Here is an 18,116-nt window from a genome sequence, read left to right as displayed (position 1 = left end):
TTTTCTCGATATGATTTTTGGGACAAGCATAAATGGGTGCACTGACTTCACTTATGTGTTTGCCTCGTTTTACACTGTGACAGAATTTGGTTCATCCTTTAACTAGGTTATTTATAGGGTCAGATCCAATATTCATTGAAGTCAATGAAAAGACTCCCATTGACATCTGTGGAAGTCGGATTGGGCCCACAGTATACAGTAGGCTTGTGAAACTGACAGCCCTGGAGACTGAAAACCTGCATCTATCCATAAACTAGGTACTGCTGGGATCGAGGCCGCAACACCACACCAATATAGCTCAGCAGGAGGGTCATTCTGAAACGTGAGAGGACAGATCAATTTCAATGCCCATTTAACCACGGGGATCACTCTTGAGACCGCCTGCAAGGGTGCCAATTAGTGGTTATTGTGGCAGTGATTTCTCTGATATGGAAACATGTCCATTGGGAACTATGTGGAGGTCACCAGCCTGTTCCACCTAGCACAGCACTCAGCTGCTTTCAGATGGGAACAATTTTTGGTGAGCACTGAATGTAATGAGATCATCTAGTCTTCCAATGGATACGGAAGGAGGCTCACCAAGTCTGGCTTTTCAGCACAGCTTCAATTACGTGGTTAAAAGAGACAGAAAGAAAAGTGGCTATTAAAAAACACCCCCCCCCCGAAAACAAAAGAAAACAATAACCTCCCCCCAAAAATCCCAACCAAAACACACACCCCCCTCCACCCCCGTATTTATCCTAGTAACCTCTGACACACATTGGGACCTCTGGCTCATTGCTCCAAGACAAGCTGAAACAAAGCAATCAGCCTAATTTGCAAGATTGTGTGTAAATGTGTTTACCCTTTAAGAAGAAGCATTTGCATGGCAATAATAAATTCACTTCAGGCAGCATGTGCAGTTTAAACTGGCTAGTGCCTTATTAACTGGTCCATACTCGGGGGTGGGGGTGGTGATTCTGGTAAGAAGCTGGGGTCGGAAATGGTACAATGCTTTTCTGCAAAAGTTGGCAGCTTGGAAAAGGAGCTGGGAGAGGGATTTCAACGGTCGCACAGCACGCCATGGAGAGTTCAGGTGCAAGCTAGGAGATTTTCTCATTGGAAATTGTTTCAAGGAGCAGTCTAACTAGCCAGGCACCAGATGTTTGTGACTCGGGACAAAGAGCTGCAGTCAGAGCCTTTCAGTCTCCAGCCCCTTTTGTGAGAACATTTGTGGCTAGGGCTACTCCCTAATTAAGTTGAGCCTGGTGGAGAAGAGGCCGGGCGATCTGCATCCCTTTCAGCAGTCTGAGTCTGAGCAAATCACTTGACTATGGGCCCGATCCTGGGCGAATCAAAGGGAGTTTTGAATGACTCAGGAGCGGCAGGCTGGCTTTACAGAATGGAAAGAATGCTGGACGCTCATGATACGGAAGGAAGGATGGTTTTTGCAGCTAACGCACAGGACTGTGCGAAAAGACAGGGGTTCCACTCCTGGCTCTTCCACACACTCTCTGTGTGGCCTTGAGTGATACACTAAAAGCCAAGCTTTCAGGAGTTTGGGCCCACGTGGTGTGACAGACAGCGTGTGAGTCTGCTGAACATGTTCCCACAATCCATCATGCCGGTGCATGCAGCATAATTACACACAGACACACAGTTAGACTTGCTGTGCATGCAACTGTGCCTCCGGTGTCCTGAAAATCTGGCTCTTTGTGCTTCTGATTCGTCATCTGCATCCTGGGGAGAATGCCTCCTTCTCAGGACTGTCATGAGGCTGAATTAGTTAGGGCTGAATGCTTGCCCGGCTCGGCTTCCTTTGTGCCGCTCAGAATGGGAGAGGAAACCTCCTGCAAGTCCCCAGCTGAGGACTCCCTTGTGTCCCTGCAAGGGGAGGTCCCCAGCAGGTGTAGAGACATCATCTGGCTCCTATGCCTCCCTCCCTGCAGACCCCAGTAGAGGGTGCGTGTTGGTGGTGGCAGGACTAGTATGTGGAGCCCCATGCACTCTGGCAATCCCCAGGCAGATTATGGTCCTGAGGGAAACAGTCATCTGATGCAGTTTAGAGCAGTCCCCAGATTGCTTCCCCTTGAGCCCAAGACTAGATGGTGAATCAGGAGTTCCCTGACAGCCCCTTAGCCCTGGGCACAGCAGAGAATCTGGACTTGACATTTGTAAAGCGTGTTGTGATCCTTTGATGGAAGACACTGTGCTCTCACAGTATTAATTACCTTGCGGTAGCGTCTATTAACTGCGGTGTCGAGACACAGCGGAGTTTGGATGGCACTGCTGTCATACCCAGTAAACACATGGCTAGAACTTCCCATGGCTGGGAAACCCCACTTCATTCTCAGGCAGTTAAAGTCACTGTCTGAAATCACAGCACTTGCGGGGAGCGATAATGCCCCCAAATGCACCGACTGCCATAACTGACTGCCTAATGACAGGGATCCACTCCACATACTTCTGACCCACTCAGTTGAGTCTAGCTGAAAGCTTCAATGTCTTCTAAAGACCTTTTAAAAACCATGATGCAGAAGTGTAATTCGTCACGGGGTGAAATTTTATGGCCTATGTTGTGAAGGAGGCCAGAGCAGAGGTTATCAATATGGTCACTTCTGGCCTTAAAAATTAATGGGTGAAATCCCGGCTCCAGTGAAGTCAATGGGAGTTTGGCACCTAAATACTTGTGAGGATCTGGGCCACAGTATCTAGCAAATGGGGCTCTGCTCCCAAAGGAAGGCTCTACATCCTACCAAGACACCAATCAATAATAAGTCTCTTGATGTGACAGTGATGGTCCTGGTTAGACGGGAATGAATAGAGAGATAACTCTTTTCCCTGATCCTTATATCTCTATTTTTCCTCTTCTTTTAAACCTCTTAAACCAGAAGCAGCTTATTTCTACACAGAAATTCTCTCCTTGCCACTTGAACTCCCTTCCCCAAACCCTGACATGACCATACATTAGGGGTCTCCTTTTCAGAGCTGCTATGCACACACAACTCCCACTGGCTTCAAAGCATGCTCTATGGCCATGCCACCCTGAACGTGCCTGATCACCTCTGATTTCAAAGGCTAAGCAGGGTCAGGCCTGGTTAGTAGTTGGTGGGGAGCCCTCTCTTGGGAATACTAGAGGCTGTAGCTCTGAAAATCAGGCCACGGGGAGTTGTAGGTCTGTGTTTTGGGTAGAGGAGGGGCTCACAGGGAATCCACTCGGCTTTAGTGCCAAACCACAAATGCCTGTGGAGGAAATCCTACCCCATGTCTCCACCCGAACTCCAAGGCTCTTGTCAAGGTTCCTTCCCCACTCTGAACTCTAGGGTACAGAGGTGGGGACCTGCATGAAAGACCCGCTAAGCTTATTCTTACCCAGCTTAGGTTAAAAAATTCCTCAACGTACAAACTTTGCCTTGTCCTTGAACCCTATGCTGCCACCACCAAGTGTGTTAAACAAACAGGGAAAGAGCCCACTTGGAAACGTCTTCCCCCCAAAATATCCCCCCAAGCCCTACACCCCCTTTCCTGGGGAAGGCTTGATAAAAATCCTCACCAATTTGCATAGGTGAACACAGACCCAAACCCTTGGATCTTAAGAACAACGAAAAATCAATCAGGATCTTAAAAGAAGAATTTTAATTAAAGAAAAAGTAAAAGAATCACCTCTGTAAAATCAGGATGGTAAATACCTTACAGGGTAATCAGATTCAAAACATAGAGAATTCCTCTAGGCAAAACCTTAAGTTAAAAAAAGACACAAAAACAGGAATATACATTCCATTCAGCACAGCTTATTTACCAGCCATTTAAACAAAAGGAAATCTAACGCATTTCTAGCTAGATTACTTACTAACGTAACAGAAGTTCTGAAGAGCATTCCTGACCTGGTCCCGGCAAAAGCATCACACAGACAGTCATACCCTTTGTTTCCCCCCCTCCAGCTTTGAAAGTATCTTGTCTCCTCATTGGTCATTTTGGTCAGGTGCCAGTGAGGTTATCTTAGCTTCTTAACCCTTTACAGGTGAAAGGGTTTTGCCTCTGGCCAGGAGGGATTTTATAGTTCTGTACACAGAAAGGTGGTTACCCTTCCCTTTATATTTTTGACAGCTCTGATGCCCCATTTCTTGTCAAAGTGCTTTTCATCTGTATCTTACTGAGGTTGATACTATGCACCACAGAATCCTTTATGGCGTGGTTATTCCATTTGTATATATGGCTACCCTTTAAGACCTGGATCCAGCAAAGCACATAAGCATGTGAGTATTCCTCTTTACTTCAATGGGGTTGCTCATGTGCTTAAAGTTAACCATGTGGTTACGTGCTTCACTGGTTCAGTGCATCATAGGACAGCAATGCTCTGCTCTGTGTGACTGCTGAGCTCCTGGAGGATGTTATATTAACAGCTCTGGAGACTGAATCCCTGGAAACCCTTTATGCACAGATCAGGGGCACAGCACAGCTGGCTGGCAATGCCAGCTTCCCCAGTGTTCCAGCAATACGCCCCAGATTCTGAGCAGCTTTAGGATCTACTCATGTTCTGGATGATCTGGCTGTGCATTTGTCGAGGCTAGGACAAGTGGCTCTGGTTAGGCTGGGGTTAGCGAACACATTTTAGAGACCTTTTCCCTAGGCTAGACACATATTAACACATTTCACCTTGATTTAGCTGGTGGGAGGAGCCTAGGGTTAATTTTTTTTAGCTAATCAAGGTGAAGGACTGGGGTGACCAATCCATTAACACATTAACTAATCCTGACCTATACTCAACTTCTTTTCCTAATCCAGACAACCCCTAAAAGAGGGGCCAAGCTCTACCTACTACTCAAACTAAACGTGATCGGAACCTTGTCACAGGGCTGAAAGGTTGGCTTTGCTTTTTGAACAGCTGTTCTCATGGAATTTCTGGCCAGATCAGAAGGAGAAAGTCCTGGGTCTCTCCAGACAAAAACCCATTCTCAGGGGATTCCCAGCCTAAATTGAAGAGGTCATGACAGGAATTATTCTGACCTGGCTGCTCATAACTGAACTAAACAAGGGCAGCCAATGACACTGTGGCTGCCATCCTGATTATCACTACAAAAGGTTTTTTTTCTCCTGCTGACAATAGCCCACCTTAATTAATTGGTCTCATTACAGTTGGTATGGTAACACCCATTTTTTCATGTTCTCTGTGTATATATATCTTCCTACTGTATTTTCCACTGCATGCATCTGATGAAATGGATTTTAGCCCATGAAAGCTTATGCCCAAATAAATTTGTTAGTCTCTAAGGTGCCACAAGTACTCTTTGTTTTTTTCTTTTTTTTACTAACCTAGAGGGATCTTCCACCTACATTTTGGTGTGTGTGTGTGAGAGGTTTAATGTGTTGAAGAGGGTGGGTCTGGGATACGCCAAAAGGATAAAAAGAACGACATTGCCAGGAAAACCTGGCTTTACGCCTGGTCTATCTCCTCTCTCCAACACTGAATGTTTTCAGAATTAAAACAAGCAGTGAAAAATCTGGTGCACTTTACTAGGCAAAACCTGCCATAGCTTGAAAATCAGACCATGCTATCGCCAAGCCCATCGTCCAAAAAGCATAAAGGTTCAGCAATGGGAAAAGAAATAAGCACATCTAAGCACAAGAAGTCAGCAGGTAGCCCTTAATAGAGAGTTAAGAGCAATGAATAATTTACTAGAGTAATGCCACTGAGACTTTGCTAGCCTTTCAAAGCCATATTTCCTGAAAATGTTCCCTCCCACTCCTCCATCACTTGTATACTGGAAAATTTTAATTCCTTCTTGTAATATAAAGATGTTTGCAATGATCTCAGGAAACACTGCTATTCCAAGAACAGACCAATTACCCACTGAGGCCAGTATCCTGTCTCTCGGAGATGCAGCCAGTGTTGGATGCTTTGGAGGAAAAGTACCTAACTGTGCAATGTTAGGGCTTGTCTCCACTTACTGGGGGATCGACACGTGGCGATCGATCCACCAGGGGTCAATTTAGTGGGTCTAGTGAAGACCCGCTAAATCGACCGCTGATCGCTCTCCTGTCGACTCCAGTACTCCACCCAAACGAGAAGTATAAGGTAAGTCAATGGGAGAGTTTCTCCCGTCCACCCTGCATGGTGCAGACACCACAGTAAGTTGACCTAAGATACGTCAACTCCAGCTACATTATTCACGTAGCTGGAGTTGTGTAACTTAGGTCGACTTAGCCCCGTAGTCTAGACCTGCTCCTATACAGTGGAGAATTTTGCATATTCCATACCCCTGAAGGTATAATATAGCCTGTCTCCAGAGAAATTTCCTCCTGACCTTCAAGAGCTAGAGGTTGAAGCATGACAGTTTACATCCCTTCCCAAACTCGTTTATTCTTTCAATATTCACTATAGTAAATATGGATGTTCTGTAATCCATATAAATGTTTAATTCTTTATTCAATCTTGCTTAGTTCTTGGCCTCAGTGACATAGATGAGATGACCCTTCCCGCCCTATATTTCTATGATTCTGTATCATGTGGCAATGAGTTCCACAGTCTAACCAGACATTGAGTGAAACAGTGTTTTATTGTTTCAGAGTAGCAGCCGTGTTAGTCTGTATTCGCAAAAAGAAAAGGAGGACTTGTGGCACCTTAGGAGTACTTGTGGCACTTGTGGCATTCAGTGGAAATGCATCCGATGAAGTGAGCTGTAGCTCACGAAAGCTTATGCTCAAATAAATTGGTTAGTCTCTATAGTGTTTTATTGTATCTATTTAGAATTTGCCACCTTTCAGTTCCATTGACTGTCTCCTAGTTCTTGTATTTTGAGACAGAGTGAACAGAAGCTCCTGATCTGCCTTCGCATACCATTCAGTATTTTGTATACTTTTAGCAGTATTTTACACTTTGTGTTTGTTTATTCTGAGGGGCTGTCATTCCATCACCACAGGAAACTCAAGTTTTACCACTTAGTCAATGAACCTACCAACTTGACAATGCCTCTTTATGCCCTAAAGCAAAGAGGATCTCTATTTGTTCTGCAGTAAAAGAGCTCTTAATTAGGCTGTTGTTCCACGCCTGTTAATACCCCATTTTCTATCTGGATCTAGGGAAGTTCACTCTGCTCCTTGCTGTTCAGATAAGGCCAAGTGAGATCACACAGCAAGGTTGCTCCTTCTAAACAAAGTCTATTTATTGATTACTAGGATCATACTCTCAGTACACAGGCTATTTCTCTCTTAGGATACTGGCCAGACTTGACTATTTTGTGACATTCAGAACTACTGATTTCACATTTGCTATATGCTGTTAGGCACTAGGGATCAAATTCTGTTCTCAGTTACACTCGTGTAAATGTAGAATAAGTCTGTTGCAGTTACTCTGGGTTTGCACTGGTGCTACTGGTATCAGAATTCGACCCAGTGTGGGGAAAAATCCAGTAAAATACAGAGAGCTTTGTGGATACCATATGCCAGGAAATGGCAATATTTTGGCAAAATATCTTATTGCTCGACTTCAGAGAACGGACACAACTGGAAACACTTTTCTGGCTGTCACAAGGAGAAGCTTTGTGCCACTACAAACTCAGCTGGGGCTTGGAGAGTTTCCTTTGCGATACTCCACATCTCTACCTTTTATTCTGTCCTCAGCGTCCTTCAAAGCCTGTTTCGCAACTACATTCCCTCTGGCTGAAGAAAGATTTTGGAGTGGACACATCCAATGTTTTGTTGCCAGAGACTATCGAGCTAATCCAGAATAGTGCTGTCTCCCATTTAGCTACAGCAAAGCTACACAAAGTACATGTCATTCCTTCAAGGCCATTCTGTTTCCAGCTAGCAGTGGCTGTTATTGGGCCATATGGAAACACTTTGGCTGACTTTGTTAATCATTCACTCCCAAGCCTTTTCTGAGTTAATTGTTTGCTAAAACTATTAAAATGTATGTATTGAAGGACGCCTTTGGACTCTTAAAACAGTGGGAGCATCTCACCAGAACCACAGAGAGATGCCTATTGTTACTACAGTCACTCCAGCATGCACTATTCATTATCACACAGCCACAGGCTATGCACTTCTGCTTGATCAAATGCCGTTGGGAGTTCTTAGAACACACTGGAGATACAGCTGACTAAACTGAACAAATGCCACTCACAGACACGACGGTTTCCAAGTGGCGCTGTGGTTACCATGCTCTTCATATTCCAACTGCTATTCAACTTCAGAAAAATGCATAAAACAAAGAACCCCTTCCTCATAACTGGTATAAGTCACTGTAGCTCCATGGACTCCAACACAACTAGGCTAATTTATACCAGCTGAAGAACGGGCTCAAAATATTTTCTTAGTTCTATCATGAATTCAATGCCAGGGAAAAGTGCCAGCCTATTTAAATCCTGAGATGGTGGGCGAGGCCCATCAAAGCAATGAAAGACCCGCCCCCTCAGAAGAGGGAGGAGCCAAAGGACCTAAAATGGGTGACAGGAAATGAACCAGCAGGGACGGGGTGCATGCAACGCTAGAGACTGAAGTCTTCTGTTTACACATGGAACAGGTACAGCATTGGTTTTGGAAGTGGAAGCTTGTCCAGAGCTGGAAGAACAACCTTAAGGTGTGACAAGGGCGTGAAATTTCCATGTCTATTGTGCCCTTGCCCTCTCTGCTGGAAATGCAAACAAGGGTACCAATTAGGGAGAATAGCAGGGAGGGCAGTTGTGATGTAAACACGTGTCAATCAGGAACTGTCTGAGATCATGACATTCACTTCATGCAGATCACTCAACAGTCATCAGGTAACGATTTTCAGTCCTTGCAGACCAGATCTGCATTTGAGCATGTAATTGGGAAGAGCATGGGAACTGGAGCATTGCCAGGAGTGGTGGCAGTGCCCTAAAAGCGGGGGGACCACAGGCAGCCGAATTGTGGCCCCGTCCCCATGCCATGCCAGTCCCAAGGCCCCACCCCACCCCTTCTCTCCGAACCCCCACCCTCATGCCGTACATTCCCTGCCGAGGCCCCGGCCTTGCACTGCCCCTTCCCCAAAGACACTGCCCCAGCAGCACCTCTTCCCCTGAGGCCCCACCCCCCTGAGGCCCTCACCCCATCGCTCACCCATACTTGTTCTGGAGCTCCTGGACATTGTCGGTGCTTAATTTGTGCCAGGGCTTGCCAAGGCTGAGCCCCGGCACCTCTGGGCTTGGTAGTTCAGAGCCCCGGCACCTCTGGGGTTGCCACGTCAGTTATGAAAGTAAAAACATGGCTTGAGCCCCAGCACTTATTTCATTACAAATGAAGCACTGCCCATTGCCAACCCTCCAAGCCAACTACTTACTCCAAATGTCAGTCAGAAAAACAGAGCGGGGTGGGAGGAAAAATAAGATTCAGAGTGAATGCTAGTGTAACTGCACTTTGGCATTTCCAGTGATTCAAAGCATAAACAGGACGGGTTTAAAAGCACAGCCATATAGTCATATACAGTTCCATAGTGCACTAAGAGCTGCATTCCTATTTAACATCCCTGCACCCCGTCCCCACCCCGCACCCTAATCCATTTGATTCTCTGGGCCAGAGACTGAGCTCTGTTGCAACCCCAGTGATGTCAATGGAGTTACTCCAGATTTAAAATTGTGCAAATGATATCATCCTCTGCATGAATTTGCCTCTCTGACATCATCAGACCTGCTGACAAACCTAGTTAGGATTCCACAGACATCTCGCCGATGTACCCCAGCCATTCACTAGAAAGCTGGTTTTGACTGAATGCTAACGGACTCACGTGAGATCGGCTAGCGAGTGTGGATTACAGTTCCACTTGCGCACACAATAAGCATGGAAAACTCTCGCAGGTGACATAATAGGAAACCATTACAGTCTCTCTTATACGACGAGCGAGGTTTTTATATGCATTTAATACACATTTCTTGGTTTCAGCTGGTTCCTCGCCACAATTTGCTGCCTGTGCATTTTCCGGAGAGATTTTTTTTCCCCATTGCAATTTTTCAATTTGTTCTTGGTCTTGGCATCACAGAGAAACTGAATGAGAAAGATCAAAAAAGCCATAAAGCTGCAGCCTTTCCTCCCTACATACTTTGCTTTACATTTACAGCTTCTCTGCAAAAAGTCCTACAAAGTGTTTCCCCCACTCCTCCTGCACTTGGAAAGCTTGAGACAACTTCTGCTCGCATGGAGAGGTGAATCAGATACCACAAGAGACTCCCAGGTGCCATGGTGGTGGCTGCAATGTGAAAAACCTAACTAGGCAGAACAAAAGTTGTGCCACATTGAATCAACAGGGATCGCTCTAACCAGAGAGGTTTTCTGGCTTGGGCTTTTTACTGTGCCAGGGAAAGAGAGCTTTAAATAGCATTTGGGCATCCACAGTGCATCCTTGGCCCACCTAACTCATGCCTTCCTCCTGCCACGCTGCTCATATTAGGGGCAACACTAGCTGTCTGCATTCCCCCCAGTGGATGGGGTTTGCAAGCACTTTGCACCTCAGCAGCACTGAGGAGGGTGACCAGATGTCCCGATTTTATAGGGACAGTCTCGATATTTGGGGCTTTGTCTTATATAGGTGCCTATTACCCTGCACCCCCATCCCGATTTTTCACGCTTGCTCTCTGGTCACCCGAACTCTGGGTTACGTCTGACAGACTCCACCGAGGAATCATCTAGCTTGCCCATTCCAGACCCCAAGATTTGTGATCCCTCCCACTAAGCCACAGAACTTCTCCCTCATGTTTCTAAGTCAGGCGGTATTACTGTCATGGTCATCATGGCTTTCACACAACACACAAAACTGCCCATTTGCCAAAGTAAAAACAACAATCTCAGCAAAAGCAATGCGAACTCCAAACTCTCAGCCAGTTTTCCTTGCTTACTGCCACTGCTCCGAGGAAAGGCTGGGAGGTACATGCGACTCAGCTTGCTGCCGTAGGGACGAGAGGACAGGAGGCAAGAAGGGTGAGGGCCGTGGCTGTAGCCAGCGCTAGCCTACTTTGGGGCTGAGTGGCAGACAAGACCACTCAGAGCCGCAGCAGGGAGAGAAGGGAAGACAAAACATGAGAGAACGAAGGCCTGACTCTCCCAAAGAGAACAAAAAGAAAAGAAGTATTTGTGGCACCTTAGAGACTAACAAATTAACAAACTAGTGCCACAAGTCCTCCTTTTCTTTTTGCGAATACAGACTAACACGGCTGCTACTCTGAAACCAAAGAGAACAGCACTGTTGCCTCAAGGTGCCAGGGTGTAGTCTCCTTTCTCTTGGATTCCTCAGGTTGATTCTCCCTCTCTATCATCCTTGCTTTTGCTTCAATCCTATCATAGGAAGCAGGCTGTGGCAGGGAGGTGCCCTGGAGGAGCAGTTTCTGCGGCTGACCTTGACCTTTGGAAGCAGATTCTAAGGACATGTCTCTATTGGGGGTTTGGCACCGATGTAGCTGTGTGAGTGCAAACCCCCTAATGTAGACGCACTGTAAACCATCACTTGCATGAATGTGGCTTACTCTGCACGTAACGATTTACCCCAGTGCAATGCATCTGCACTAGGAGTTCATAGGTGCATCTTTGGTGGCGTGGTCACTCCCTGTGTAAAACCCCCCCAACTGAGACAAGGGCTTGGTTAACTAATATATATTCTGATCTCCACAGCATGAGTTCTGTTTTCCTACTGTGGACAACATTTCAGTTTATCATAACTAAAGAACTACTTGTGATCATCACCTACAAACTAATTTGCATGAAGAGGAGGAAGGTTGATTCTGCTGAAGCAGAGTGCATGGACAAATGGGGACTGAGAAATAGCTATCTGGCACAGAAACAACGCAGTAAGAAATGCAGAGCTCTTAATTTAGTGGAAGCATTTACATCTGCTAATGTGCTATTCAGTGTTCTGGGAGCTCAGCTGTGCATTGCCCCCTGGAAGCCAGGCTAGAATCTGCCCCTTTCTGATAGCTCACTGGTTCCCAGGTCGGAGGAATATTGTTAGCTGATGTTGCGGACCAGTCTGCAGAGCAGTGCTGAAAGGTGTTCCTTTCTGCATTAGGTTGCACTGCTAAGGAATAAAGGCTGGGGGCATAACACCAGAAAATGGGAGTCTATATCGGAGAATGAGCTCAGGTGACCCAAACATTCCTTCCGAAGAAGTTTCAGGATGTTTAAGCTGATTTTATTAAAATTTCTTTGCCTAAATTATCAATGTGACTAGTCATTTTGGGTGCCCCCAGCTTTGGGTGTCCAATTTGAGACACCTCAGTGGGGCCTGATTTTCAGAAAGCGCTGAGCACCTCTTCCCTCCAAACCAGTCCCCTCTAAGGTGTCTCAAGTTGGGCACTCAAAGAGGAGGTGCCCAGCTTGGCTCGTCACTTTTGAAAATGTAGGCCAAGCTTGTGCTTTAGAATAAAGCTGCCTGCAGGTAATGCCTTGACTTGCGGGGTTTTTCACAGCAGAGTTCCCTAACAAGTTACAGCGCAAGTGGGAATGCTTTCCTTCCCTTTCTTCAGGTGTGTGACGAAGCATTTTTACCATTGTTTGATTGATACGGGCCCTTAACCATTAAAATATCCACTCATCAAAGTTAATCTGGCTCCCTTAAATTTGCCATTTTGCTCCCTGAAACATGATGCTTTTTGTCCTGAGGGGGAGAAAGAAAATCCAAAACTCTACCAACCCCTTCCACTCTCACCCTTATTTATATGTCTCCAGCTCTCTTTACTTCTCTGATCATTTATGGCCTGAGCCAAAGTGCCACCAGATCAGGCCTTAGGGATGACTCCTGTGAACTACTGAGCATCCTCAACTCCAACTGAAGCCAATGGGGTTGAAGGTGCTCAGCATCTTGCAGGATCAGGCCATACGTTCCCACTTACGATGCTTTTGGAGGAACTGGGCCAAGCCAAGATGAATACAATATCTTAAGCTGCAGTATTTAACAGTGCTCAATTTTTCCCAGCACTATAGCACTTCAATAAAGTAGGGGCGAGTTCTGCATGTCAACTTTCTGTAGACATTCAGGCAGTGTTGGGAGAAACTCCTTATATCCTCCCCCACCATCCTTATACATCAGTGATATGATTCAGTGCCAGTGTTCAGCACCTTTTATGCTGCCCCTCAATCCGTAACACGAGAGGTGAGCACATCTCTTAGCAGCCTGGGAAAGAAGACACTTACCTTTCTTGGTTTCACTTTGTCATGGTAGTCGTACTGAAAAATGCCCTTGTAGCTAAGTCCTAACCACCAAGGAATTCCCTGCTTGTCCTAGGAGATAAAATAGAGGGAATGACATTGTATGGGAGGGGGATGCTCCGGACACTCCCTGGCAGGAGCTGCGGAAGCTACCTCAAAGTGTGTGTGTGGGGGGCACTGGGGCCCAAACCCTGGCCCCACCCCCGCACCGCCCCTTCCTCACAGGCCCCACCTCCATGTCGTCCCTTCTCCCCAGGTCCCCACCCTTGTACTGCCCCTTCCCCTAAGACTCCGCCCCAACGCTGCCTCTTCCCCCAAGGCTCCAACCCCATGCCACCTCTTCCCCCCAAGACCCCGTCCCCACTCACCTCTTCCCTTCAAGACCCCACCCCTGCTCGCTCCTCTCTTCTCCCTCTCTCCCGTTGCTTGCCCTTACAGCTGGTAAAAGGTGGGGGGGGCTGTGGCCCCCGGTCCCCTCTGTTCAGGTGCCCCTGCTCCCTGGCCCAATATTCAAGGGAAGGATTCCTCTGTGTGTGAAAGGGATCATCCCGTACCATGCCAGAGGATCCGTGGGTCACAAAAAGCCCATGAACATGGAGAAGATCCCTGGCACTTTTATCTTGGGCATATAATAGTTTATGGAATGCACCAAATCGCATCTAATTACTAAAAAAACATCCCCATGGAAGGATCTCCTTGGGTCCCCCTTGCAATGATTCATCCTCTCTGCTGCCCCCCTTCCTGCAAATGTCTCAGTCTGAACACTGCTCTGTCTGGCCTTGGAGATTGGAGGGGGTGAAACCCAATAGCCCAGCTGACTTGGATTATGTGTGGGAACCCTGACATCAGTCGATAAAATGCAGCGCTAATGGGATCCGATGGCTACCAAGCGATAAGGTCTGACAGACTTGGACTCAAATGCTTTCCATCTGAGTGTGCCAGAAAACTATTTTATGGAGTAATGAGTGATATTTGATACAAGCTCTGTTTAGATTTAGTGAACTGCAACCCTCAGTGAAACGATTCCAATTTGCCAAGATGCTGAAGAAGGGCAGGGGGAAAAGATAGCAAAAACAAAAAACAAATTATGCGGCAAGGTGGAAAATGACTATACTAAGCAGCAACAAGGGAATCACGCCTCCTAACTGCAGTGTAGCCGTACCCTAGGTCTGATTCACAGGCCACCCAGTGTAATAGTTGCTAGCTGACAACTGACACACACTCACCAATCGAGAGGAGTTCACTGGAACAACCCTCAGTAGTACGCACTGTGCATAGCAGCAAGCATTTGCAGGTTTAGGCACCAAAACCCAAATCATTCCCTGCAACTTCCACCCACTGAAGTCAATGGAAGCTGGGTGTGCAGGAGACCCTGCCCTGTGACAAGGGATGGGCAAACCATTTCAGGTCAGCAAGATGTAGCCAACAGAGTCCTACTATCTGACTTGTGGCTGCCCTTCTCTGAATACAGGGTGTGGGAAGGTGGACGGGCCAGGGAGATCATATTTAGGGTATTTATTGTCAAACTGTATCTATTATATCATAAGTGTGCAAGAGACTTTGTAGATGTACAAGAAAGTAATGTCCTTGTACCTAAAACCAGGTAGGTCAGTACAGATAATGATGCGAGCCTTCAAAACTCCGTGGGTGCTGAACAAGGGGAAATGCTCCGGGGACAGCAAACGTAGCTTCCTTTTTTATGTTTATTGATATCACTTGTTAAAAACCTCCACTGCTGGGCAGGCCTGGAAGTGGTAGAGGCGAGATCATGAGTCCACCTTGGTGGCGGATTGCTAAACAAATGGGGTGAGCCTGGAAGAGGGATTTAATGAGGGAGAATCCCAGCATTAAATCCAGTCAGAAGACTGCAAGCTGGAGTCAATTGCTCCAGCCCTAGTGGAGGGGATGCTGGAATTTTATCTTGAAGAACAGGATTTTCCTCTACTGAACTGTATTTACCAAACAGTCACTGAATAGTTGAAACAAAGTTTATCTTAACAAAGGAAGTGAAACAGTACTTTCAGGAAAGTGCAGTGTAAACAGAGGCCAGAATTTTTGTCACCATCATCAGTTTAATTCAGTAAATGCCCTTTGTCGGTGGCACATACCTTTACTGCATAATAATGGACTCCATACGTTGGGAGGGATTCTACAATGCTCATGTAACTGCAGAATGAAACATAAGAAGAATAACAAGACTGAGGAGTGGGGTTCTCCCGAAAAAGCATCTGCTTAAAAAAAAGAAGTTACTAGACAGTAGACATAGTTATGTGCAGAATTTACAGCCCAGTGTAGACTATCTCCCAGCAAACAAAGGTCGCTCCCCAGCATTGTCCTTCCAACTTACTTTACAATTGCTTGGCCTCTTGTCTGACCACTCAGTTTCTTGTAATGCTCGATGACTCTGTCCTCGCTGCAAAGGGAGACATAGAATCTTGTTATTTTTATCTCAGCTCAATAAACAGAAAAGATTTCAACAGGGGAACAGGCATTTCTGTTACCTACGGCTACCAGCCTGGGAAACTAAGAGGGTGTGTAACAGAGACTACCCAGAATGGGACTGTATTCAGCCCCAGAGAAAAGGAAGCCAATGTAGAATACAAGATGGGATTGCAAAGAGAAAGGTTTCTGGATGGTGCTAGTTTTGTTAAGGGAAATGGGATCGACTCCCACAGACTTTCTTCTCTGTGCCTCAGTCTCCTCCTCGTTGGGTTTTGTTTTGTTTACAAGAATGCAAGTTTTGTCTTGAGACAAACTGTGGCCCTGTGTTCCCCTTGCAGGCCTGAAGGAGGCCTCTTGGCCTCTTGAGCTACTGACACTCACAGCAGGCTGGGTCCCGAGCCTTCAGGAGCACACCTCAGTCCTCATTGCTACCGTACAGAGGACAAAACCATGTATGGGAGTCAGCTTCACTACAGAGAGCAGGCTTGAGGCTTGTTATTACTCAGGGCCAATCTCTTAGCATCCACAGAGCTACAGAGTAAGCCAGACTTGTAACTCCATCCTTAACTGCCTGTATTGTCCCCCACTAGTGAAGCGGATATGGATCACAGAAGGTCATAGAACCAGGGTGATGTGAGCTTTAGTATGAGTATGAGCGGCACTCTCAAGGGCAAATTATAGACCACATTTGGATCTCAGTGACATGGGTCTCCTTTGATTTCAATGAAAAGTCACTCCTGATTTACACCCATGTAACAGAACAGCCCAGCCCGATTACCCTCTCAAACTGGTTTTATATTGGTGTAGCTCCAGTGGGCCAGCCTGATTCTCTCACCTGCATCAGTGTAAATCAGGAATAATGTCAAAGAAGTCACTTGAATTACACCAGTGTAAACCGGTCTGAGAGGAGAATCAGGTCCTCAGGTGTAAATTGGAACCTCCTGGCCTTTGTGCCTTTTCACTGAGGGGAAGATTCTCTGCTGTGCTTTTGGTATGTCTACACTGCAGTTAGACACCCACAGCTGTGGGCTGCAGATCCACCTCGCAGGGTCCCAGAGCCCGCGCTCCACCTGAGCCTGAATGGCTATACCACAATTAAACAGCCCTGCAAGCCAGAGTCAGCTGGCACGGGCCAGAGGTGGGGTTTCAATTGCAATGTAGACATACCCTCAGACGCACAGCACAGAACTCATAGCCCAGGAGGAGGCTAACGTGTCTTTCAGTCAACTTTGTGCCCTCCCAGTCCTGGGCTGCTCTAGGGGCTACATAAGCCTCTGGCATAACTCAGCCAGTCTTGGAGGCCTGTCTTAAGTTATGGCAGCCTCCCTGCAAGCCACAGCACTGTCTGGAAATTCTGCAGAGCTGCATGCTGCGGCCCTGTCCCCAGCACACACCCCTATTCAGAGTTTGCAATAGAGTTATCAGTATGCAGCCCTATGGCTGTGCACCAGTGAGTAGGGTTGCCACCTTTCTAATTGCTGGTAACCGGACCCCCCATGGCCCTGCCCCCAAGGACCCGCCTCTTCCCCCAAGGCCTGGCTCCAGGCCCCACCCCTGACTGCCTTCCCCCCAAACGCTGTCCCTATTGCTCGCTTCTCTCCCTCCCTCTCCCACATTGCTCGCTGCAAGTTGGAGGCAGCCTCAGCTGAGCATGGGCTGGCTTAGGTTAATGACCCAATGGCAGTGCCTCCCCCTTCCCTGCGGTAACTGGACTTTTGGTTCAGTTCCCATTTAGGGTTGCCGGGTCCCCTTTTTGACTAGACTTTCCGGTCAAAAACCTGGCACCTAGCAACCCTAAACGGCACCCGGACACAGAAGCCAAAAACCAGACTGTCTGGGTAAAACCTGGATAGGTGGCAACCCCACAGTGCCTGCCCTGAGGGAATCCTCCCCCCAGCAGGAACTGAATCTTTTGAGGCCCCTTTATGCTTCTCCTGTCCTTTTATGTGGTGTAAACGGCCAGGTTGGGGTGAAGTGGGGTGGGGTGGGTGATGAACTCACCCCAAGTGCTTAGAGACCCCGGCCCTGGAGGCTTTGTGGAAATCTTTGCAAAACATTTCACTTAGCAACAGTTCTGCTTGCATAACAGTGTCTTCTCCTCTCCGTATTTCTTTCCCCTTGTGTTTATTATTGCGCCAGAACCATGCGCGTGGAGACAGGATCTTTGTTGCAAAGGCGCTCACCTACCCCTGCAGTGCAGAGCTCAGCTGAAATCATAACCCCCTGTCTGTGACATCACAATGGCAGTGACCATGAGATGGTCAAGTTCAGGATCCTGACACAGGGAAGAAAGGAGAGCAGCAGAATACGGATCCTGGACTTCAGAAAAGCAGACTTTGACTCCCTCAGGGAGCTGATGGGCAAGATCCCCTGGGAGAATAACATGAGGGGGAAAGGAGTCCAGGAGAGCTGGCTGTATTTTAAAGAATCCTTATTGAGGTTACAGAGACAAACCATCCCGATGTGTAGAAAGAATAGTAAATATGGCAGGCGACTGGCTTGGCTTAATAGTGAAATCCTTGCTGATCTTAAATACAAAAAAGAAG

General features: G+C 47.0%; 1 protein-coding gene across 15 annotated transcripts in view; it reads right to left on the bottom strand.

Moving 5' to 3' along the window:
• Positions 1 to 18,116, bottom strand: part of FRMD4A (FERM domain containing 4A) — a 573,140-nt gene that overhangs the window by 53,733 nt on the left and 501,291 nt on the right. For all 15 annotated transcript variants that reach the window (XM_073328715.1, XM_073328720.1, XM_073328712.1 and 12 more), the window contains 3 exons: positions 15,476 to 15,541; positions 15,237 to 15,294; positions 13,114 to 13,200 (listed from right to left, as the gene is read on the bottom strand). In XM_073328715.1, coding sequence (XP_073184816.1) covers positions 13,114 to 13,200; positions 15,237 to 15,294; positions 15,476 to 15,541 — 211 coding nt within the window. The remainder of the gene's footprint in view (positions 1 to 13,113; positions 13,201 to 15,236; positions 15,295 to 15,475; positions 15,542 to 18,116) is intronic.

The sequence above is a fragment of the Lepidochelys kempii genome, chromosome 1, assembly GCF_965140265.1.
Source record: "Lepidochelys kempii isolate rLepKem1 chromosome 1, rLepKem1.hap2, whole genome shotgun sequence".
In the NCBI taxonomy this organism is placed as follows: Eukaryota; Metazoa; Chordata; order Testudines; family Cheloniidae; genus Lepidochelys; species Lepidochelys kempii.
Note: the sequence above shows the minus strand (reverse complement) of the source record. Positions and strands in the feature narration are given on the sequence as shown.